Source organism: Grampus griseus (genome assembly GCF_964374135.1).
Source record: "Grampus griseus genome assembly, chromosome: 1".
Taxonomy (NCBI): Eukaryota; Metazoa; Chordata; class Mammalia; order Artiodactyla; family Delphinidae; genus Grampus; species Grampus griseus.
This window is the reverse complement of record NC_139017.1, coordinates 72,638,014-72,661,364: the sequence shown is the minus strand read 5'-3', so window position 1 is coordinate 72,661,364 and position 23,351 is coordinate 72,638,014. Positions and strand designations below refer to the sequence as shown.

The 23,351-nt window shown below is 53.4% G+C and overlaps 1 protein-coding gene across 3 annotated transcripts; it reads left to right on the top strand.

Annotated features, from left to right (window-relative positions):
- The first annotated feature begins 360 nt into the window (after window positions 1-360).
- Window positions 361-22,921, top strand: ATP8B2 (ATPase phospholipid transporting 8B2). Of its 3 annotated transcripts, XM_082647356.1 has the most exons (28): window positions 361-496; window positions 2,951-3,018; window positions 5,251-5,309; window positions 5,673-5,786; window positions 5,907-6,005; window positions 6,279-6,340; window positions 6,442-6,514; window positions 6,794-6,864; window positions 7,125-7,204; window positions 8,451-8,609; window positions 8,825-8,913; window positions 10,775-10,971; window positions 13,683-13,891; window positions 14,754-14,797; window positions 15,056-15,221; window positions 15,515-15,703; window positions 15,856-15,971; window positions 16,060-16,224; window positions 16,309-16,420; window positions 16,535-16,664; window positions 16,787-16,931; window positions 17,109-17,292; window positions 17,412-17,635; window positions 17,906-17,989; window positions 18,328-18,573; window positions 18,730-18,868; window positions 20,502-20,632; window positions 20,889-22,921. In XM_082647356.1, the coding sequence occupies exons 2-28, from the start codon at window positions 2,988-2,990 to the stop codon at window positions 21,165-21,167; spliced, it is 3,597 nt and encodes a 1,198-aa protein (XP_082503482.1). In that variant the 5' UTR covers window positions 361-496; window positions 2,951-2,987; the 3' UTR covers window positions 21,168-22,921. The 3 variants fall into 3 exon arrangements, with proteins under 3 accessions (XP_082503482.1, XP_082503481.1, XP_082503480.1); XM_082647355.1 differs by lacking the exons at window positions 361-496; window positions 2,951-3,018 and adding an exon at window positions 3,821-3,945 and having other exon boundaries at window positions 16,559-16,664; XM_082647354.1 differs by lacking the exons at window positions 361-496; window positions 2,951-3,018 and adding an exon at window positions 3,821-3,945.
- Window positions 22,922-23,351: the final 430 nt, after the last annotated feature.

Sequence of the window (23,351 nt, the reverse complement as noted above, 5' to 3'; positions counted from 1 at the left end):
ATTCTCGTCGTTCACCGCTCCCCTAAGTCTCTCACACATTAGCAGATAAACAGAGTTCTTCTGTTTCCTTTTTTTCCAAAAAAAAAAAAATCTCAGCGCTATCTCGCCTCCAGACTTTTTTTTTTTTTTTTTTTTTTGACCGGGGATGGATCGGAGAGTGGTTGGGACGGGGATAGCGGCCTCACACTGCGGAGGAGCATCAGAGGGGTTAAGACCCTCCCCCTGCCCCGCACAAAGATGGCGGCTCCCGCCTTCCCTCTCCCTCATCCCTCCCCAAAACCCCCTCCCGCCCCCCGCCCTCTCCCGCCAGCTCCGTCACTTCCGCCCCGCCGTGGCCGAAACTGACACAAAGTAGCGGGCCGAGGCCCTGGGGGGAGAGGGGCTGCAGCTGGGGGGGCGGGAGCCCGCGGGGAGCTGAGCCGAGCGCCCCCCGCCCCAGCCCCCGGCATGGGCAGGACGTGGCCGCCGGGGCGGGCGCCGAGCGCTGAGCGCTGAGGTGAGGTTTGGCAAGGCGGGGGCAGCAGCCCAGGAGCGCGGGGCCGGGAGGGCCAGGGGGAGATGCTGCTGCGGACGCGGACTCGGGACTGGAGGGGCCGGGGCGGGGGGTGTGGGCAGGGGAGGACAGGGGACAGGGAGTCGGAGCTGCGGTGAGACGGAGGAGGGGGAGTGGATGATTGGAGAGAAGATGGTGTTGGGTGCCTAAGGGTGGGGGAGATTCGGGAGGCCGTCCGCAGGATGGGAGGGTGGGGTGCTGAATGGGCGCGTGGAGACCAGCAAAGGGGCGCGGGAGTGTGGAGGAGAAGCTTATGGAGCAGCGGAGAGGGGAGAACCGGCCAGAGTCGTGGGGGTGAGGGGAGTACCCGGGGTCCGAGGGTTTGGGTGCCTGGAGAAGGGAGTTTGGGGGTGGTAGGCGTTGTCTCTGTAAGGTGGAGGTCTCGTGCGTGAGGAAGACCAAGGGTGCAAGGCGAGGTGCTAGCTCTGGGAGTCCAGAGCTGGGGGAGAGTCCTGGATTCTGTCCTTGGCCATGGAAAGTGGCCAGGCGTTGGTGGCAAGTGAGCCGGGGGTCTTGGATTCCATTCTCTTCTGTTTCCCTGACCTGCCCATAAATATCCCTGCCAGCTTCCTCTAAAAGAAGGGGTCAGGCTTCCTGGGTTTGGGCTGGAGGGGAGCAGGGGCCAGGCCTAGAGGAGGAGCCGTTTTCCTCCATGGAGCATTGCCTTCTTCCCAGAGCTGGCTATTTTTATCCCAAATGTGGCTGCAGAGGGGGCTGGGGCAGGGTGACGGGGCAGAGCCACGTGGCTAATGGGCCTGGGCTCAGAAAACCCAGGCTGTGTGAGACTGGGAAGGAGAAGTGAGAGAGGGTCCCTGTTCCCAGGTCTCACCCCTCCCTTTCCTTCCCTATTATGGCACCCCAGAGGGGATGAAGTCTGGGGCCAGCCAGCTTTCAGTCTCCCCAGGGTCTTAGAGGTAAAACAACTTTCCTGGTAGGTGTCCAGACTCCTGACAGCCTGTGCGGCTCCTTCATTAACTCTTTCTTTCATAGGAGTCAAACCCAGATCTTCAGGCTGATAGTGTTTCTTGATTGCCTCCCTCCCTGAGGGCGGGGCTGGCTATGGAACTTGTGATGCCCACCCTTGCATCCTCTCTTTTAACCTCTCCATGCCCCACCCTCCTATGACTCATACTCTAGACTGGGTGGAGACCCTGGCTGGGGGCCCTGTAGGAAGGCTTGGCATCTCGAAAACGTGGATGAGGTTTTTCTTCTTCCCTTGGTTGCCAGGGTTGGGGAGGGTCAGAGAGGAAAAGGACTTCTGGCTCTAGGTATATGCCTGACTGGGGTTCAGGAAGGGAGTCTGGCTTAGTGAACGAAGAATTGGTGTGGGTGACAGGGCCTTGGCCATAGTGTGTAATTATAGAGGCTGGGCAGACAGACAATTAGTATCTCTTAGGGCTGACAGGCTGGCAGGGTGTTCCCAGGAGGCTGGAGACAGGGGAACCAAGGGGTAGGAAGGCTTTCCACCCAGACAAAGAAAGAGGAGGTGGACAAGAGGACCCAGGACCTCGCTGGCAGCTTCCTTTGAGCTAAGCTGGGATGAGGCTCTGTGACCCTGTCTTATAGGCCAGGGCTTTTACCTTTTTAGGTGAGAGGAAGGACATGGGGAGATAGAAAGAAGCAGAGGTCCATCTGACTGATGCTCCCTGAGCTTTCACCCAGTGCCAGACTGACTGGACTAGGCTTGGGGTGAGAGAGAGAGGGAGATAGGGATGACTCCCCAGCAGGGTTGAAAAGACCCCTTTGCTGGCCCAGAAGGGCGGCTAACCCAGACTGAGAGGAAGTGGTTTGGGGACTGTGTGCAGGAAATGAAGGCCAAGCCTCTAAAGTGAGCTCCCCTGGAGGAGGTGATAATGGAAGCCCCAGTAATGGGGGGGGGGATGGGAAGATTATAAGCTTTTTGAGAAGGGTGGGGCCTGCCCACCCTGTTTCCTGATGCTCTGCCAGGTGTTTCCTGGCTCATGTTCCCTCAACCCCACCCTTTAGTGGAAATTCTGCTTTCCAGTAAACACAGGCACCCACTCACTGCCACCAGGAGGGCACATGGGGCATCCATTGTCCCTGGGTGGGTACCTTGAGAGCTGTGCCCCTTCTGTCAATATCTGGCCTCTTCTCTTTGCCCCCTTCCTTTCCCAGCAGGTCTTGGTTTTTGTAAAGGGTCAGTCACCTCATGTTATCCAAGGCAGAGGCATTGGGGGAGGTGGTGGGGAAGTTCCCTCTTCTTTCTCAGGGACCTATCAGGGCAGTAAGAGCAGAGTGTTGCTGTGGAGTTAGTGGGGAAGGCTGGGGGAGGGGCAAGGTCAGAACTGGGGAAGAAAACCCTCAGGAGGAGTCTGAAAAGGGGAATGAAGGTTACCCTCAGTTTCCTGACCTCACGCATATGTCACGTTCCTGCAGGGTCTCCCATGGGATTGCTGGGACCTTGCTGGGTGAGATGGCACTGTGTGCAAAAAAGCGCCCCCCAGGTAAGACAGGCAGGAGGCGGGGTCGGGGGGAATCCCTGGGACCATCAAGAGTGGGTGTTATTATGACTCAGGGAGCAAAGGAAGAGGGACGACAGGTAATGAGCCTGAAGGAGGGTAGATTGCAGCCCCTATCCATCCTGGGGGGAGCCTTAGGAAACCGAATTCTTCGCCTTGATTCCCTAAGCTGGGTTCTTCCCCAGGAGGGTGCTGAGTGCCTGCCCCTCACCCCCAAACACATAAACTCTTATCTTGGGGCACCCGGAGCTCCTATTCTGTGGTCTGGGGAGCCCGGGGTGCTGTGTTCCCACCATCTCCTCTCCGTCCTCGCACTTCGTTTCCTCCCCTCATTTTCCCATCCAAGGCCAGGTCCTCCTTGTTTTCCTGAGGGCGGGGGTGGGGGTGGGAGGCGGTGGGATGAAAGCGGTTGCCCCGGACAACGCTGGCAGTCCCCTCACCCGCATTGGCCGGGCCGAGGGAGGCGGGACTCCGTGCTGGCTTTCGCCTACGCGGCGCGCTGGCAGGCTGCTACCCCTGCAGTCGGGGGAGCGGGCGGGGGCGGAGCCCAGGGAGTGCAAGTCGTGTCCGGGGCCACTCAGAGCGCGCTGGCGTCCGCGGGGGACATCGGGGGCGGCGGTGGCGCAGCAGAGCGCGCGGCGTCGCTGGGTGCGGGCGGCCGGGAGGATGGCCGGGGCTGCAGGTGGGGCGCGCGCCACACGGCCGGGGCTCCACTCTGAGCTGCCGCAGCTCCGGTGCCTCCCTGGGGGGCCGCCCCATCGGAGCCGCTGAGGCCGAGGACAGACCGACAGACAGACCGCCCTTCCCCCGCTCAAACTGGGATCATGACGGTCCCCAAGGAGATGCCCGAGAAGTGGGCCCGGGCCGGGGCTCCCCCCTCCTGGAGCCGAAAGAAGCCCTCTTGGGCGACAGGTAACAGGAGGCAGCGACTGGCAGCTCTCCCGAGCCCGTAATTTACCCCCTTCCTCCCTCACATTCGCTTGTCCCCGGCCTCCCCCAGCCTTCCCTTGTCCTCTGCAGACTCAGAGATCCTGACTCCGAAGCGTTTGGTCCCTGCCTCTCCTTTTGCATGGTCTTTGGTGACTGCACAGGCACTCAGCCTGAGGGGTCCCCTCTGGGGAAGTTTTGGGAGTAAAGTGACCACGCAGGGAAGGAGCACTCTGGGTAGGCAGAGGATGCTTCGGTCTGAGGTTTTTGTTACTGCAGTGTGCTCTGCAGGGGGCTTGGGAGGGGGTGAGGGAAGGCGTCTGGAATGCTGCCTTTGGCTCCAGGACCGGTTTGCATTATGTTTACTGCCTAACCAGGGTACCCCCTTTTTCAGCCTATGGTCCTGACCATGGGAGATGGGCTGGAGAACACTTCCTAGGACAGCCCCATATTCTGGGACCTGAACTTGGTGCCTGCAGTCCCAGATATGTGGGTGTTCAGAATAGGTGTAGTTCATTTGTCATTCAGTGACAGATGTGTTTTTTAGGGGAAATATGTGCAGATGGCACAAGAAAGGTTACGCTTAGAGAGCAACTGCTTCAACTACATCCCATTCCTCCCTCTTTCAATTTCTGTCTCAGTCTGCATGACCCATATCCCTGACCAGCCCCCTTCAGCTCATACTGAAGATGAGCTTTGAAATAAGATGATGTCATTGTGGGCCAGTCAGAAGCCGCTGCTGATGACATGTGACAAGCAGAGGCTTCTGTAGGGGGGACTGCACGTGGGGCTGGGATGCTGCCGCAGAGCAGTTCCAGGGCACAGTGACCCTCTGTCTTGCCACCCACCCCACCCACTAGGTTAGGAGGAGGGCAGTACCGTGGCTTGATCTGCAGGGGTTTCCAGGAGAAGGAAGCTTGGTGTCTTCAGCTACTGTTCCTCTGGAGATACCCAATGCCGTTAATTCCTACAGCATTAATTAAAGGGATGGGGGAGAGAAACTGAGTGTCCCCCCAGTGGAAGACCTTGATGGTTGTTGGTGAGGAAAGGAGAAGGCATCTTGTCCTGAGAATGTAATACCTGCAGAGCCCAGTGGTCAGGCTGGTGGTGAGAGGTGGACTAGAGGGAAGAATTTAGTGGCACCTCAGGTGTGGTGCTAACTCCTTAAAAACTGTGTGCTGTGGAAGGAACCAAGGCCCCTCAGTGGAAAACCCATAGAGTGGGGTGGGCCTGACAAGGTGTTGGGCCAGGCCTCAGTTTGCTCCTGACTGCAGCATCATTCTGTTGCAGAAGAAGAAAGGAGGGCGCGGGCCAATGACCGAGAATACAATGAGAGATTCCAGTATGCGGTAAGTGGCTCTAGACCACCTGTGCTCTCCTCCTGAGTCAGAAAGGGGAAAGGTGCATCCCCTCTGTCCTAGGCTGGGACACAGGGCTGACTGCTGGGAGAGTGCTTGAGGGAGGGGAAGGCAGCCTCCTCGCCACTCTCCACCTGCTGTGTGCTGAATTTTTCATGGCCTTCACCTGTCAGTGAAGCAGGATACATTGACCCCGTGAGACTTTCTTCCCTCCTCCTGTTTCGCCCTCCCACACCTCTGGTCACTGGCTTTTGGGGACAGAGGTTTGGAAAGTGTGGACGGAGGAGGCAGCCTCAGTCTCATTCTGGGTTGGGGTTGGAGGCTGCCTCATTATCTTTTCTCCCACTGCCACAGAGTAACTGCATCAAGACCTCCAAGTACAATATTCTCACCTTCCTGCCTGTCAACCTCTTTGAGCAGTTCCAGGAAGTTGCCAATACCTACTTCCTGTTCCTTCTCATTCTGCAGGTAAGTGACCTGCGGTAAACCCTTTGCAACTCACAAAGCGATATAAAGTCAAGGAAGAGAAAGGTCTAGGGGAAACGAGGACGGGGCCTCGGAAGCATGCCTTTTCTTTCCTTTTTTCAGTTGATCCCACAGATCTCCTCCCTCTCCTGGTTCACCACCATTGTGCCTTTGGTTCTTGTCCTCACAATCACAGCTGTTAAAGACGCCACTGATGACTATGTGAGTTGTTTTCATTCTTATACCTTTTTCCCACCCCCCACCCCACAACTCACTTTCCTCCACCCAGCACAATTCCTCAGTGACCTTGCCATTCCTTACCTGGTCCAGCTAGATCCATGATATCTTGGCCAAGAGTAGGGAGGGGGAGTCAGGGAGAGAGTAGACCTGTGAATAGGTGTAGACAAGGTAGTACCCAGCATGCTCTGCATTCCACTGATCATCTAAGTCCCTCGGAGTGGGAGAAGGTGTCTTACCTTTCTTTCCTCTCTTCAGTTCCGCCACAAGAGTGATAACCAGGTGAATAACCGTCAGTCTCAGGTGCTGATCAATGGAATGTGAGTGCCTGTTGGAGACTGAGGGCCTTGGGGAAGAAAGGGGTCCCCTGGGAACTTTTCTAGCTACTGACAGCCTCTTCTCTATCTTCTCATTGCCTCAGCCTCCAGCAAGAGCAGTGGATGAATGTCTGTGTTGGTGATATTATCAAGCTAGAAAATAACCAGTTTGTGGCGGTAAGGGACAAGGTGCCCCTCTAGGCCTACAGTGCTCTCCCTTTACTTTGGCAGAAAGGGATGAGTCTTTCCTGATTGACTATTGCCTCTTAAACACATATGGGAGGAAACTTTCTTGAGTGGGAAGCTTCCGTGTCATATTAATATGCCTCCTTTCTAGCCATTCACATGCTTGGGACTAAGCAAACCAAGAGTGCTTAGTGGAAGGAGGGATCATCAAAGAGTCCATTGCGGGTGGAGGATTGGGTCTTTGGCCTTCTCACTAGGTTTTCTTTCTAGGCGGATCTCCTCCTCCTTTCCAGCAGTGAGCCCCATGGGCTGTGTTACATAGAGACAGCAGAACTCGATGGGTAAGTCGCATGCTCAGTGTCACACATCTCCTTCTGCCTCCTTTGGGGTAACAAGCTTGTTTTTGAAAGAGGTTCCCAGGTCTGGGCTCTGTACCTTTTGGAAAATTGATGGGTAAGAAAGCCTTTGGGGTGTGTAAAAGAATTACCTACCTAGTAATGCCTGCAGGGGGGCGGGGTGGTGGTCCTCCATGGTCAGGTGCCCCCAGGTAGAGTCTAGAGGAAGGGAAGGGAACCAGGCCTCAGGGACACTGTCCTTCCAGAGAGACCAACATGAAAGTACGGCAGGCGATTCCAGTCACCTCGGAATTGGGAGACATCAGTAAGCTTGCCAAGTTTGATGGTGAGTAATTTTGGAGAAGCAGCTTTCAGGTAGAGGAGGTGGATGGGTTTGGGGGTTTAAATTGTGCCTTCTCTTTTTGGCTTCTTGTTCCTGTGATTATGCACCGCTCTGGACTTTTTTGGGTTTTTGGGGGGCAGGGGTGTCAGGAATGCCAGGTGGCTATCCTTTACTTGTGAATTGATGGTCATTTCAAGAGATCCTCATGGCTGATAGCTCCCTCCTTGCTGTACATGTTGAAATTCAACTTATTCTTATTTCTTATTTGTCTCAGAATAATGATATATGCTCCTTCTAACAAGACAAACTATGTAGCATGTATAAGAAAAAGCCCTCCTTCCCTCCAATTCTAGTCTCCTTAGGTAGTCACGTTAACTGGCAGTTTAGTGTGTATTCATCCACACTTTTCTCTGTTTATACAGACACGTGAGCATAAATCAATGGGATCATACTGTACTAAAATCTCTGCAACCGCCTTTCTGTACTTATTAAATTCATCATAAGTATCTTATCACGTCACTATGTAAAGAAATTTACATCATTCTTTTTCATAACCCTATAATGTTTCATAGAATTGATGTATTGTAATTTGTTCAGCTCTCCCCTGACTATTCAGTTGTTTCCAGTCTTTTGCTCTTCAAATAATGCTTCAATAAAATTGTTTTGAGCTATGCTATCATTTTTTTTTTTTTAAATTTGGCTGTGTTGGGTCTTCGTTGCTGCACGCAGGCTTTCTCTAGTTGCAGTGAGGGGGAGCTACTCTTCGTTGCGGTGCACGAGCTTCTCATTGGGGTGGGTTCTCTTGTTGTAGAGCCCAGGTGCATGGGCTTCAGTAGTTGTGGCACGTGGGCTCAGTAGTTGTGGCATGCAGGCTCAGTAGTTGTGGCGCATGGGCTTAGTTGCCCCGTGGCATGTGGGATCTTCCTGGACCAGGACTCGAACCCGTGTCCCCTGCATTGGCAGGCGGATTCTTAACCACTGCGCCACCAGGGAAGCCCTATGCTATCATTTCTGTAGAATGAGTCCCCAAAGTGGGATTACTGGGTCTGAGGATATGTGTACTTTTAATAGGAGTTCATGCTGCTTCATTCCTTTCCCAGAAAGTTGCATCAGTTCACACTCCCACCAGCAGTGTGTGATGGGCTCACATCCTAACACCATCTCCCTGCAGCTTCTTTTTCTGTGTTGCTGTCTTGGGGTTAAGCTACAGACTGCACCTTGAACGGGGGCACTCTTGTCTTCTGTTCAGGTGAAGTGATCTGCGAACCTCCCAACAATAAGCTGGACAAATTCAGCGGAACCCTCTACTGGAAGGAGAACAAGTTCCCCCTGAGCAACCAGAACATGCTGCTGCGGGGCTGCGTGCTGCGAAACACCGAATGGTGCTTCGGGCTGGTCATCTTCGCAGGTGAGCCTCCTAGGGCCCAAAGAAAGAAGGGCGAGAGTTGCTGCCTTCACCCTCCCGCAGGAATGTGGGAGGAGGCTGAGTGGGCCCCGGATCCAAGCTTCTCATCCAGCTAGTGTCTCTCTTCCACCCTGATGTCCTGTAGTCTGCGGACCGGGGCAGAAGCCCAGAGGCAGATTTGTTATTTGGCTTTCCCAGCCCTTCGCATTCCTTTCTAGGTCCTGACACTAAGTTGATGCAGAACAGCGGCAGGACAAAATTCAAGAGAACAAGTATTGATCGCCTAATGAATACACTGGTGCTCTGGGTAAGGCTTCCCACATGTGGTTCCTGCCTCTGCCCTTCTGGTTCTCCCTGGGCGGGTCCCTTTACTTCCATCTCTCCTCTCTGGTCAGTAGTCAGCCTTCAGGTTTTAGCTTTTAAAGCCACTGGCAGGTCAACCACTCAAAGACAGTGTTTATTTCAGGCTCTTTTTGGACTTGGAAGATGTTATTTAAAAAACCTTAGGAACGTGCATGAATCAACAACTTAAAGAAAGTTAAAACAGATCTTCCCTTCTCTGGATTCCAGTTATGATGGTGACTTAGTGTAGCATGTGACCTTCTGTTTGCTTTGCCAGGGACAAGGAGGCCTTCATGGGGATGGAGAGTGAATTAAAAGAAAAATTTCCATTTGGAGGATGGATAGCAGGGTCTTTTCCCCTGACTTCCAAGAGCAAAGGATCCCAAAGGAAAAGTTTCTGTTTTAGTTTTTGGCAATTCCTGAATCCTTCTCTTGTTTGGCTAGAAATTTGAGCTCCTTGTTGGACTCTCCTCCCCTTCTTGTGCTCCCACTGCCTGCTGCCTGCCCCCCACACGCCAGCTTGCAAAAGCTGGGGTCAGCCTCTGGTGAGACAGTTTCCTCCCTGGCCTTGAAGGGTTTGCAGAAACCCCAGTCTGAGAGACTATCAGGCCAAGGCTTGCATCGCCCCCTGGTAGTCCTTGGGCATCCGGATGGTTCCTGCTTTGCTTCAGAGCATCCAGAGTGGAGGCAGCTTTGAAGATAGATGTCTGAAATCACGCAATGGTCTCAATTTTTTTCTTTTAAACCACCAAAACTTTCTTATGATCCTTCTTCAAGGACTCCAAGCTTTATAAGTTTTTTGACTATTAAGAAATCTACATTTATGAAGACATAATTTGTGTCTTGGTTAAAAGACTTTTTTTGGCAATCTGTATAAGATAATGAACATTACAGAAACTTGGCATTTTTTTAAAAAAATATTTATTTATTTATTTATGGCTGCACTGGGTCTTAGCTGTCGCATGTGGGACCTTTAGTTGCAACATGAGAACTCTTAGTTGTGGCATGTGGGATCTAGTTCCCTGACCAGGGATTTAACCTAGGCCCCCTGCGATGGGAGTGTGGAGCCTTAGCCACTGGACCACCAGGCAAGTCCCGGCATTTTCGTTAGCTTGTAGAGGCTTAGCTCCGGTAAATGGGTGATTTCTAATAAGCTGCTTTGGTATGTTGAAAGTAACTCACCCCCACTCTTACCATCTTTGAGGTCTCCCAAATGTTTTAGGATGTCAGAGTGGGAGCTACACAACCATTTCAGCCCTCCCAGCATACAGTTGAGAAAACATCGTGAGAGAAGGTCCACGTGATGGTCAATGACAGACTAGAACCTGTCACTAGTTCTGGGTGCTTCCCACTAGAGCATGCCACCATTTTAAAGATGCCTGAGGGGCTTCCCTGGTGGCGCAGTCGTTGAGAATCCACCTGCCAATGCAGGGGACACGGGTTAGAGCCCTGGTCCGGGAAGATCCCACATGCCACGGAGCAGCTAACCCCGCGAGCCACAACTACTGAGTCTGCGTGCCGCAACTACTGAAGCCCACATGCCTAGAGCCCATCCTCTGCAACAAGAGAAGCCACCGCAATGAGAAGCCTGTGCATCGCAATGAAGAGTAGCTCCTGCTCGCCACAAATAGAGAAAGCCTGTGCGCAGCAACGAAGACCCAACGCAGCCAAAAATAAATAAATAATAAATAAATTTATAAAAAAAAAGAAGAAAAGATGCCTGAGCTTTCAAGGGCTCAGGGTACCAGTGGTGACCTTCAGAGATGCACTTGGTTTTGAGGGCTTCCTAAGTGGAAGCTTAGCCTCTGCTTCTCATTCCTCTGCAGATTTTTGGATTTCTGGTCTGCATGGGGGTGATCCTAGCCATTGGCAATGCCATCTGGGAGCACGAGGTTGGGACACGCTTCCAGGTCTACCTGCCCTGGGATGAGGCGGTGGACAGTGCCTTCTTCTCTGGCTTCCTCTCCTTCTGGTCCTACATCATCATCCTCAACACCGTCGTGCCCATATCGCTCTATGTCAGGTATGTGCTCTCTCTGCTCTGGGGTCTCTCCAGGGAGCTCAGGTGGTCCCTTGGCAAACTTCTGTCTTCTGTGAAGATGAAATTCTCGAGAGGGAACTTGGGGTCCTCTCCTTCCTGTGCTGTGAACATTTTATATTATCTGTTTATCTTTTTGTACAAAGCAAACTTCACCACAGTTTCCTGGTACTTTGGATTGTATTAGAATAAAAACCATATTGATTTATTCAGCACATATTTATCGCATGCAGACTTTGTGCAAAGAAGCATGCTAGGTGCTGTGGCACAAACAAAGATGTATTAAGAATGGATTTCCTTCCCTCCAGGAGCTTCAGTCTAGTAGAGGGAGATAAATCTGAACATGTTATAAAACAAAATGGGAACTAGTGCTGTAACACGTTCAGTGTTACCCTTATGTGTAAAGCAAGGGGACACAGTTGATGTGTAATACAGCCTCTGCCTTCAAAAGCAGCAAACTGGTAGGGGAGGAGAGATGCAAACAGTGTAAGACACTGAGCTACCATGCATCCCACTGAGATACCACAGAGGCACAAAGTGCCGTGAGGGTTGGAAGAGCATTACTCCCCGCATAGTTAATCAGAGAGGACATCTTTGAAGAGGTTGCTGGTGAACTGAGCTTTGAATGGTGGCAGGGATGGGTGAAGGTGGAGCCTGGAGGAGAGGGCTGGAAACAAAGGCACAGAGATAGGGACCTTGGAATGGTTGGTCCTGGGACAGTTTGGCAGAATCATGGACTGTGAGTGGGGGGCTGTGAGACAGAGAGCTGGAAACATAAGCTTGTTCCCTATTGTGGAGGGTCCTGAATCTTTGCCAGTGGACTTTTACTTAGTAAACCATTAAAAGGTTCTTAAAAAAAATCTAAAGAATGCTTTAGGAAGTGTTGGCTGGCAGTGGCGTACAGCATGAATAGGAGTAAGAGGACATCTAGGATGTTTGCAGGAAAGAGAATGTTAACAGGGAGAATGAACAGGAAGGGCGGGGGGGTGCAGGAGGAAGAAAGAATGGCAAGAAGAGAGAAGATATTTTTGTATTTAGCGCCTTGCACTTGAGATAAGAGAACCTATGACTTTTTTTAATTTATCAAATTGTATACTTTATTATTATTATTATTATTTTGGCTGCGTGGCTTGTGAGATCCTAGTTCCCTGACCAGGGATCAAACCCAGGCCCTCAGCAGTGAAAGCGCAGAGTCCTAACCACTGGACTGCCAGGGAACTCCCAACCTGTAACATTTTTGAGGAAATGCTTTACAGAGATGCTCAGATCTCTTCCCATATGTTGTTTTTTGTTCACATAGCTTCCCCAAATAGTCCTCAGATCTCCCCACTAGCCACTGAGTCCTAGTGCTGTTGACAGTGAGTAGGAGATAAGGAGTTTCTGTGCTGAGGGTGGACAGTGGACAGGGGCTTTTGAGCATTAGGAGGAGACTCAGAAGGCTTGTGGTTTAGTCCTGCCTACTCAGTAGCCACGTGACCTCAGGCGAATCCACAGTCCCTTAGGGCCTTGGTTTTCTCATGTAAAGTGGGAAGAAGTTTCATTCTCTTAATAGGGACATTTTGATGTAAGATACAAAATTGGAAAATACATTTTAAAAATTAAATTACTGTACGAATAACGGGTGGTAGCATGTTCATCATTATCATCACAACTCTGGTATTTCATTACTATTTAAAGGTTTTCTTGTTTCCAATCTGATTTTTTTTTTTTCCACCTTTGGACTTTGCTGACTTTGTTTTGTATCCAAGTTCACTCTAAGCCTATGGTAGCTGCCTGAGAAAGTTTCTAAGTGTCATCAGGTTACAGTGTGTGTTTGCAGGAAGGGTGGAGAGGGGACGCGTGATCAGCAGAGTGGGGCAAAGGCCATTCAGGCATTTCCAGCCAGCTCATTTTTTGTGTGGTAGCTGGATCCTGACAGCAGCCTCAGTCAGGTTGGAAGCAGGGTTCCAGATGTGGCCCCATTGCTTGGCTGTGCTGGACCTAAACATGGGGCCCTTTCTGAGATGCTAACAGTCCAAATCCCAAGGGTAATGCCTAGTAGAGGATGATGCGAATACACCTTGGGATGCCGAGAGCCCCGTGCCGTTGTAAATTGGTGTTATTCCCCAGACTCTTGAGGCCCCGCTTCCTTCTGGAGTCAGCATCTCAGTCTGCCCCGCCTTCTTCCCAAACACCCCAGGTCAGGTTGTGCAGCCCAGAGCCGGGCGGAAGGAGCTCGCTCGCCTGTGTTCGGGCAGCAAGGCACGGGCTCCAGGGCCTCCTCAGTTTCCTCTCCCTGCAGGGACGTCTGTGTGCCTGTGGCACGCGCAGCACCCTCATTATTTCTTTTTCTCTTTTTTTTTTCTCTTCCTTCCCTCTTGCACTTTCTCTTGTTTTCTCTGCATGGTTTCTGTATTATTAGTCCTGAGGTAAGAACTGGTCGAGTGCCTTGTCCGCAGTCCCCTCTCCTCTGCCTGTGCCGTCTGTCCTGCCTGCCCAGGCCCTTTGCACCTTTTTTTGTCTGGAGAGCGTCAGAGGGTCAGGGTCGGGGACCCCCACCTTTAGGCTCTCCTTGCCCTCCCCCACCCAGGTGTCCTTGCCCAGGTATCCACTCCGTTCTTGTTTCTCCCCAGGCGGAGGGCCTGCAGCAAAGGCCCGTGGGGGTGGGGTCCCCCTCCCCTTCCTGCCCCCAGCCTCACCTCCTGTACCCTGTGCAGCGTGGAGGTCATCCGCCTGGGCCACAGCTACTTCATCAACTGGGACAAGAAGATGTTCTGCATGAAGAAGCGGACGCCCGCGGAGGCCCGCACCACCACCCTGAACGAGGAGCTGGGCCAGGTGGAGTACATCTTCTCCGACAAGACAGGCACCCTCACCCAGAACATCATGGTCTTCAACAAGTGCTCCATCAACGGCCGCAGCTACGGTATGGCTGCGCCTCCAGGGACCGAGGGCTTGCGTCTCGCCTGAAGGATTGTGCTACTGGGGCTCCCACAATTGTCTTGATGTTTGGGTTTTACTTCTTTCCTACCTGGGTCTGTGGGACTTGAGAGGGTCTGCTCTGCGCCCCGGGTCAGGAGGTAGACACTGACAGTGCTTCCCCTCTCCTCTGCTGGTGCCCTCACCCTGATCCCAGCTCCAGGCAGTAGGGGAGCTCCTTGGCTGTTTGAAGAGAAGCCCAAGACACTGGCCCCTGGGCACCCCAGCCAGGTTGGACCTTGTCAGCCCTGCTGGAGTCTAGACTCTCCCTGTGTTGCTGTCCAGGGCCCTTGTGAGTCTCTGGAATGTGACCATGGCCTTTCCAGTGTGGCCCCACTGCAGTGGCCTTGTGGCTGGGCTGCTGGGATGGCTTGGGCAGGGTGTGTGGGGTCTTTTATGCAGAGTAAGCCCCTCTCCTAACTGCTTTCTCTACTAACCCAGGCCCCATGGCCAGTGTGTGAGGCTTTGTCTGTTGTGCAGGCCTAAAGAGTGAAAGGCACCCGAAGGGGCCTGGGAGGCCTGGGGACGTGGGTGTGGAATTGGAGCTGTCCTGGGGGGGGGGAGCTGGAGCGTGGATGGGGATGGAGAGCAGTGGGTGTCATGGCTTTCAGTCCTGGGGTTCTCAGGATCCAGGGTGCCTGCGCCTCCTGTCCTTTGAGTCAGCCGTGTGAATCTGGGTGACATTCACTCAGCGACTAGGGTTGCGGGTTCCAGATGCCTGTGGGGGTCCTGTGCTGGAGGCTTCTCCCCCTGCTCTGCGAGATCTCGAGCTCTGACGGTGCTCCTCCTTCTGTCCTGGCTGTGTGTAGGTGACGTGTTCGATGTCCTGGGCCACAAAGCTGAATTGGGAGAGGTAAGGTCCAGACCCCATGGTGATTGTCTGTGCCAGTTAAACACAGGGTGCCTGGGCAGGGTTGGTGTGGTTAGGAGTGATGTGTTGTCTGGTCAGGAAATGGAAGCTGCTTGGAGGAAATGGTGTTCTAAGGAAGAGCTGGTAGCAGAAGTGGGAATCTTGAGGTCCACAGTGGACAGGATCTTGGTGAGGACAGCTCCTCCCTGGGAGGCAGCCTCGTGACCCACCCTTTCCTGATCACACTCTTACCTGCTCCAGAGGCCTGAACCCGTCAACTTCTCCTTCAATCCTCTGGCTGACAAGAAGTTCTTATTTTGGGACCCTACCCTCTTGGAGGCTGTCAAGATGGGGGACCCACACACGCACGAGTTCTTCCGCCTCCTTTCCCTGTGTCACACTGTCATGTCAGAAGAAAAGAATGAAGGTGAGGGACTTCGCTGGAGGTCTAGTGGTTAAGCCTCCACGCTTCTAATGCAGGGGGCACGGGTTTGAGCCCTGGTCAGGGAACTAAGATCCCACATGCCGCATAGCACGGCCTTAAAAAAAAAAAAGAAAAACGAAGGTGAGCCGAGGAGCTGGCTTGTGTTCTCCCCCACCTGACTTGTGCCTTTGGGCTCGGGCTGTGATCGGCAGTGTGGCTGCCTGGGGCTTCCTGGGCGGGACACTCGGTTGAGAATAGGGCCACTGACACCACCTGTGTTCTTCCTTCCCACCCAGGGGAGCTGTACTACAAAGCCCAGTCGCCAGACGAGGGGGCTCTGGTCACCGCAGCCAGGAACTTTGGTTTCGTATTCCGCTCTCGTACACCCAAGACCATCACTGTCCACGAGATGGGCACAGCCATCACCTACCAGCTGCTGGCCATCCTGGACTTTAACAACATCCGCAAACGGATGTCAGTCATAGGTGAGGCCGGGACGGGGGTGCGGGGGGCATTCAGGGGCAGCATGCAGACCCGGGATGGGTGAGGTGTACTGGGTGACCCTTGATGTTTTAAGGTTGGGGGGCTTCACCTGCCTGAATTTTTCTGGGACGTTCTCCCCCCGCCCCACCCGTAGTGCGGAATCCAGAGGGGAAGATCCGACTGTACTGCAAAGGGGCTGACACCATCTTGCTGGACAGACTCCACCACTCCACCCAAGAGCTCCTCAACACCACCACTGACCACCTGAATGTAGGCATGAGGAAGGGAGCCCTGTGGTTCTGCTACTCGTGGGGTGGTGGGAGGGGCTGGGGGCTGACTCTCCTGACTCCTTCTCCAGGAGTACGCGGGCGAAGGGCTGAGGACCCTGGTCCTGGCCTACAAGGATCTGGATGAAGAGTACTACGAGGAGTGGGCCGAGAGACGGCTCCAGGCCAGCCTGGCCCAGGACAGCCGGGAGGACCGGCTGGCCAGCGTCTACGAGGAGGTTGAGAGCGACATGCTGGTATGGGCCGCAGAACGGGCCAAGGGTGGGCAAGGAGGGGTCGTGCCTGGACTCTCGTCCCAGGGACCCTTGTGGTATTTTCAGCTGCTGGGCGCCACGGCCATTGAGGATAAGCTTCAGCAAGGGGTTCCAGAGACCATCGCCCTCCTGACGCTGGCCAACATCAAGATCTGGGTGCTGACAGGGGACAAGCAAGGTGAGAACCAGCAGGGCCGAGGAGATTGCATCTGGACACAGCCCCGTGGAGTCCTTGCATGAGCCTGGGGCATCGGGCTGGCAAGTGCGCTGACCTTGTCAGGGGCCTGTCCAGAGCTCCTGCAATCTCTCTTGGTAGAGACGGCCGTGAACATTGGCTATTCCTGCAAGATGCTGACAGACGACATGACGGAGGTGTTCATCGTCACTGGCCACACGGTCCTGGAAGTGCGGGAGGAGCTCAGGTAAAAAGGCCCGGGGCAGGTAGATGCTCTGCAGTGTACCTGGGGGTCGGGCAGAGGTTCCCCGATTGGGCTTGAATCCCTGCTCCTGTCCTGGCAGAACACGGTCTCGTTTCCCTTCACAGGAAAGCCCGGGAGAAGATGATGGACTCGTCCCGCACTGTAGGCAACGGCTTCACCTACCAGGAGAAGCTTTCTTCTTCCAAGCTCACTTCTGTCCTGGAAGCCGTGGCTGGGGAGTACGCCCTGGTCATCAACGGGCACAGCCTGGTAAGTGTCGTCATCCTTCGCTTCGGCAGTATCTTTTCAGAGAGCGGCTCTTAGATCTTACCATGTTCCCATTTCCCTGGACTTCGGGGGACTGTGGTCTTACAGGGACTTGGACGAGCTGACCCCCAGGTCTCTCCTGCAGAAGACTGGGGCTCTCTCAGCACTCTGTGTTCCCAGGCCCATGCGTTAGAGGCAGACATGGAGCTGGAGTTTCTGGAGACAGCCTGTGCCTGCAAAGCTGTCATCTGCTGCCGGGTGACCCCCTTGCAGAAGGCACAAGTGGTGGAACTGGTTAAGAAGTACAAGAAGGCTGTGACCCTTGCCATCGGGGATGGAGCCAACGATGTCAGCATGATCAAAAGTGAGTGGACTGCGTAGGTGTGGCGGCTGGGCGCTGGGGAAGGGAGAGGGGCCCAAAATGTGATGTGAGTCTGAAGGGTGTGGCTGTCTTCATCCTCTTGTCATCTCTTGTCTCTGCAGCGGCTCACATTGGTGTGGGCATCAGTGGGCAGGAAGGGATCCAGGCTGTCCTGGCCTCCGATTACTCCTTCTCCCAGTTCAAGTTCCTGCAACGCCTCCTGCTGGTGCATGGGCGCTGGTCCTACCTGCGCATGTGCAAGTTCCTCTGCTATTTCTTTTACAAGAACTTCGCTTTCACCATGGTCCACTTCTGGTTTGGCTTCTTCTGCGGCTTCTCGGCTCAGGTAGTGAGCTCCCCACTGCCCTGACTTACGAATCCTTAAGCTCCTTAAGGACAGAGATTGTATCTGTCCTGTTCATTGCTTGGTCCCCTTAGGGCCTAGCTGTTGTCTGATGCGTGCATTTAAAAAAATGCTTGTTGAAGAAGTGGAGAGGGAGTTCCAGAAAATTCCTTAGGCCTCCACATATGCCACGTCGGCTGTCTTCCTCCGCCTGATTTGTAGTGAAGAAAGACTGCATGTTCACTCCTCTCTCACTCCCTGTTCTCCTTCCAGACCGTCTATGACCAGTATTTCATCACCCTTTATAACATCGTGTATACCTCCCTCCCAGTCCTGGCTATGGGGGTCTTCGATCAGGTATGGGGGAGTTGGATGACCGGGCGGGCTGGGGAGAAAGACGTTGCTGCAAGGGAGCCACCTGATAGTGGTAGGCTTGTGCCCACTGCCTGTGGTCCCTAGGAAGGCAGTTCTGTGAGCTGGTCAGGGTGTGGGTGGTTCTCCCTCTCAGCCACACCTGACCTGTAACTCCCCTGGGTTGCTGAACAAAAGATGGATTTGGGGGCAGCTGGCTTGAGGTCGGATATAGCTGTCAAATTTAGAAAAAAAGAGGCAGGGGGACAGAGTCTGCCCTTGGCCTTCCTGAGTTAAAGCGGCACCTTCTGAGACTTCCTGTGCCGCTGGCCCTCCGCACACAGGATGTCCCGGAGCAGCGGAGCATGGAGTACCCTAAGCTGTACGAGCCAGGCCAGCTGAACCTCCTCTTCAACAAGCGGGAATTTTTCATCTGCATCGCCCAGGGCATCTACACATCTGTGCTCATGTTCTTCATCCCCTATGGGGCGTTTGCTGAGGCCACCCGCGATGATGGCACCCAGCTGGCTGACTACCAGTCCTTTGCAGTCACCGTGGCCACTTCGCTGGTCATCGTGGTCAGTGTGCAGGTAGGAGGCAGTCCGGGAACTGGCCTCCCCTCTGGAAAGGGTGAGGCTCCTGTCCTTGGGGTGCACTGGGCACTGCAGTTCTGTTCCTGGGAGGGGGGACTGGGTTTGTCGGGGGGGGGGGTTGCTCCTTCTGCCTGTAACGACTGCTTTTCGCAGATTGGGCTGGATACCGGCTACTGGACGGCCATCAACCACTTCTTCATCTGGGGCAGCCTGGCGGTTTACTTTGCTATCCTCTTTGCCATGCACAGCAATGGGCTCTTCGACATGTTTCCAAACCAATTCCGGTTTGTGGGTGAGTGCCTGTGGCACACAGGAATCACAGTTGTTCTGGGACTAATGGGTTAGGTAGGCATTTATTCAACACTCTTTATGTGCCAGGTATTCTGCAGGGTACTATCGGGATCTAGTTGTATCCGACCCAGGCCCTGCCCTCAGAGGGTCTCCGTATCCATGAAAATGAAGAACAGCCCTGCCAGGCTACAAGGGAGGCGAAGGGGTGGCAGGCTTCATGGTCAGCAGAATGACTGTTTGTGGGGTGGTCAGGGATAGTCCCCCAGAAGAGGCTGCTGAGGGTGTAGCCAGGACTGGGGAGCCAGATTCCAAGCCAGAGAGCTGGAAGTGTGAAAAGGCTGTTTATTTCCAGGAAATAGAGAGTGCTCCAGCTAGGGTGGGACAAGAATACCCTTTGAGAAGCAGTGGAAGAGAGGCTAGAAAGGCAGGCCATTTGAGGAATCAGAATGCCAGGCTGTCAGGTGTGCACTTGACTTGCCAGGAGCCTCTCTCTTTTTTTTTTTTTTTTTTTTTTTTTTGAGGAGTGGGGAATGGCATCAAGGTACAAGGGTCATCAGCAAAGCCCTTTTGAGGAAGAGACATTGGCACAGAGAAATCTGAATAAAGGGAAGGAGTGAGCCATGTGCCTCTCTGGACAGGAACAGCCCAGGAAGAGGAAACAGTGATATGGAAGCCTTAGGTGAGGGCTTGTGGGGAGGTTGTCAGCAGCAGAGGAGCTGGGGGAGTGAAGGAAACGAGGTTGGAAGGTATGGCTGAGGCAGGAGGGCAGAGATGAGAATCAGTCCAGGTAATTTAAGCCTTTATAGGTCAAAGTAAGAACTTTGAATTTTAATCTAACTGTGATAGGAAGCCATCATCAGAGGGTTTTGAGCAGGGAAATGTCATAAACTGATGTATGTTTTTACAGGATCACTCTTACTGTTTTGTGGATAATAAAAGATAGAGGGCAAAGGTAGAAACAGGGAGACCAGCTAGGAGGCTATAGCAGTAACCCAGGTGACAATGATGGTGGCTTGGAGTCGAGTGAAAAGTGGTGGAATGCCATAGATATTTTGGAAATGGAGCCAGCAGATTGGATGGGGGCCTGAGATGGTGGGGGTAGGCACCAGGCTGACTCCGGGGCTTTTACTTGGAGCAGCTTAGTGGGTGGTGGCATCTCCTGGGCTGGGGAAGACGTGGAGCAGATTGGGGTGGAGGAAACAGTAGTTCACTTTCAGCCGTGTGAAACCGAGGTGCCCGTTAGATGTTCAACAGAGATGTCAGGTTAAGGCAGTTAAAGAAGTAGGTCTGGGGACTTCCCTGGCGGTCCAGTGGTTATCATTTGGCGCTTGCACTGTAGGGGGTGCGGGTTCGATCCCTGGTTGGGGAACTAAGATCCTGCATGTCGTGCAGCCAAAAAAAGAAAAAAAAAAAGACAAAACAAAACAGGTCTGAAGTTGTTTTCAGAGTTTGGAGCTAGAGTCCAAGTTGGAGATAAATATTTGGAGAGCAGAGAGAAAGAGAAGCCAGGGATGACTTAGGTTTTGAGACTGGGGAAGTACGGCTGCCAGAAAAAGAAATGGGGAACTCAGCGGGGCGGTGCTGCCCTTGCACCTGCTTTGTGACTCCCAAGGCCCCGACTCCTCTGTTCCCAGGTAATGCCCAGAACACCCTGGCCCAGCCCACCGTGTGGCTGACCATCGTGCTCACCACAGTCGTCTGCATCATGCCTGTGGTCGCCTTTCGGTTCCTCAGGCTGAACCTGAAGCCGGATCTCTCAGACACGGTGAGAGGCCAGCCTGTCTGCTTTGGGGGATGGAGCTCGTGTGTCCGAAAGCCCTTGGGCTTAAATACGCCTGTGGCTGCAGTTTCTGTTAAGTGCGTGGACGGTTGTCCTCTGCCCTTCCTGGGTTCAGACAGCCTGGGCAGTCTTGGAGGTGCCCGTGCCTGCCCCATCCCAGGCGCTCTGGGGCCCTTCCCTGAGGTGGTGTCTGACGCTGCCACGCTGACGGAGGCTCCTTCCCTCGTGCCTCCCCCGCCAGGTCCGCTACACCCAGCTGGTGAGGAAGAAGCAGAAGGCCCAGCACCGCTGCATGAGGCGGGTAGGCCGCACGGGTTCCCGGCGCTCCGGCTACGCCTTCTCCCACCAGGAGGGCTTCGGGGAGCTCATCATGTCTGGCAAAAACATGCGGCTCAGCTCCCTGGCGCTCTCTGGCTTCACCACCCGCTCCAGCTCCAGCTGGATTGAGAGCCTGCGCAGGAAGAAGAGTGACAGCGCCAGCAGCCCCAGCGGAGGGGCCGACAAGCCCCTCAAGGGGTGACGGCTGGGACGGGGACGCCCCTTGCCGGTGATCAGCTCACGCAGGGCTGGCCGGCCACCAAGAGGACAGCATCTCGGAACTGCGGGTCCTCATTCCTTGCCCAGGTCCTCATCCCATCTCCCCTGGTAGACTCTGTCCTGCTGGTCCCACTAGGAGTGGCTGGGGCATCCCCAGCCCAGGGCCCTCCTAGCAGTTGGGAGGGTGGAGGGGGCCGGCCCCAAGGGCAGAGCGGGGGCTGACCAGCCCCAGTGGGGGATCAGATGTGGAACCAAAAACAGAAGAAAAAACTGTGAGAGATTGTGTCTGCCCCTGCCCTGCCTGGGAGCTCACAGGGAGATTGTAATCTCTGTATTTTTTTACTCCCACTCCCCAGAGGGGCCCCAGAGCCCCTGTTCCTGAATTACACAAGAATGTATCATGCCGGGAAGCCAGAGACCTGCTGGGGCCCTCGGCCCCTCACAGTGTGTGTGTCTCTCCTTGATGTGTGTTTGTGTCCAGTTTGGTTTTGTCTTTTTTATTTGGCAAGTGGAGGAGGCCTTTATATGACTTTTATGTTGTGATTGGTGTCTTAACTCTCCTGGGGAAGAGGAGGCTGGATAGATGTGGAGTGGTTTGGGAGGGGCTGGTGCCCACGAGGGACAGAGAGGCTGACCAGGGAGGGAGGTGCCTGTCAGCCACAGGGTGCAGGGAGAGTATACAGGGGTCTGCTCCTGTCTCCTTCCTCACCTTGAGAGTGCAGTGCTACCCCTCCTCAACACACGCAACTCCTGGATTCCGTAAGTCCTGCTGGTATTGGGCTGGAGCCTAGGAAAGTGGCCCTGTCCTTCTCAGTGACCCAAAGCTGGGTGTGAAATGTAGTCCTAAGAACATTTTCTTTCATTTTAAATTTAGACCCAAGTTCACTGGCAGAGGTCTGTTCTGACTTTCCTTCTCCCTCCTCGTTGGTGTTTTCCTGCGCCTGAGGTGGCCCAAAAGGGGAAGCTGAGCACCATGAGATGAGGCTAAAGGGGAGCTGACCTCTACTTCTCCCTCTGGTAAAAGAGGTCCCACGCGCTCCAGGCCCAGCAGGCAGCAGGATCTGGTGGGGTCCCTGTACTGAGTGGTGGGAAAAAGCAGAGGAGGCGGCTGCCCCATGCCTGGCTTGGTCTGGACAGCAGAGCTTCGGCTTGCCTGGCCTTCCTCTCCGTCATCTACACCTAGGAAGCACTTCCCCAAATTACGTGTCTCCCAAGTTAGTTGCTACCAAACCAGTCTTGGGCAGAACTTTTTCCTTGTCTTTGGTAGTGGAGAGGGTTACTCAGGAATGGTGTGGAGCTGGGAGTGGGCTATGTGGGAGTCCCAAGGGAACTGGAGGTGGGCTGCGTTGAGGCAGGGTGGGGTGGGCAGGGGATGGGGGCGGGGAAAGCTTGACAGGGAAATTCTTTAGGCCACATGGTTTACAAACCCAACATCATGTCTGTTTGTGTGTCTCTCAAGGTGAGAGTCTGATTTTTATACCAAAGAGGAAATGATTTTTTTTCATATTTTGTTTGTCTATATTATATAAATATAAATATATAAATATATATATATATATAAATATATATATATATATATACAGTTATATATATATTATTTTTTTGGTTCTCTCTCGTTTTTTAGGGAGGGAGGAAAGTACCAAGTTGCAATGAGCTGTAATTAAGGAACATTCTGTATAATTTATGACACATTTCTATACTTGCAAAAATTATATCATTTTATGGATATAAGAGAAAAATGCCTTTTTATAAAATTCCAGTTTCTGAGAAGTGTGTAATTTGTCTCTTTTCTGATGTTTAACCAAGACTGGTGGTAAAAGTAAAGACAGATAGAAACTGTTTCTTAAATGGAACTGAGTGGGTAGATGTGGGCCGAAGTGGAGAAAACAGAATCTGACTGGTGCGGAAGAGCACCTCCTCTGTTTGCACACCTTCTGGTATCTGAGTTTCAGCTGGAAGATGGGGCAGTGGGCGGGACTGAGGTGGATCACAGGGACTTTGTGTTCTGCTGATGGCTGGGTGCTTAGGACCTTGACTGTTTGCTTTTCCAAACACAAGCCAAACTCTCATTCCTAACACATACCAGATAGGTGGGTATGTGTAGGGGAAAGGACCCGGTAAATATTTTGATTTTTTTTTTTTTAACCACCACCCCATGCCTTTTCCA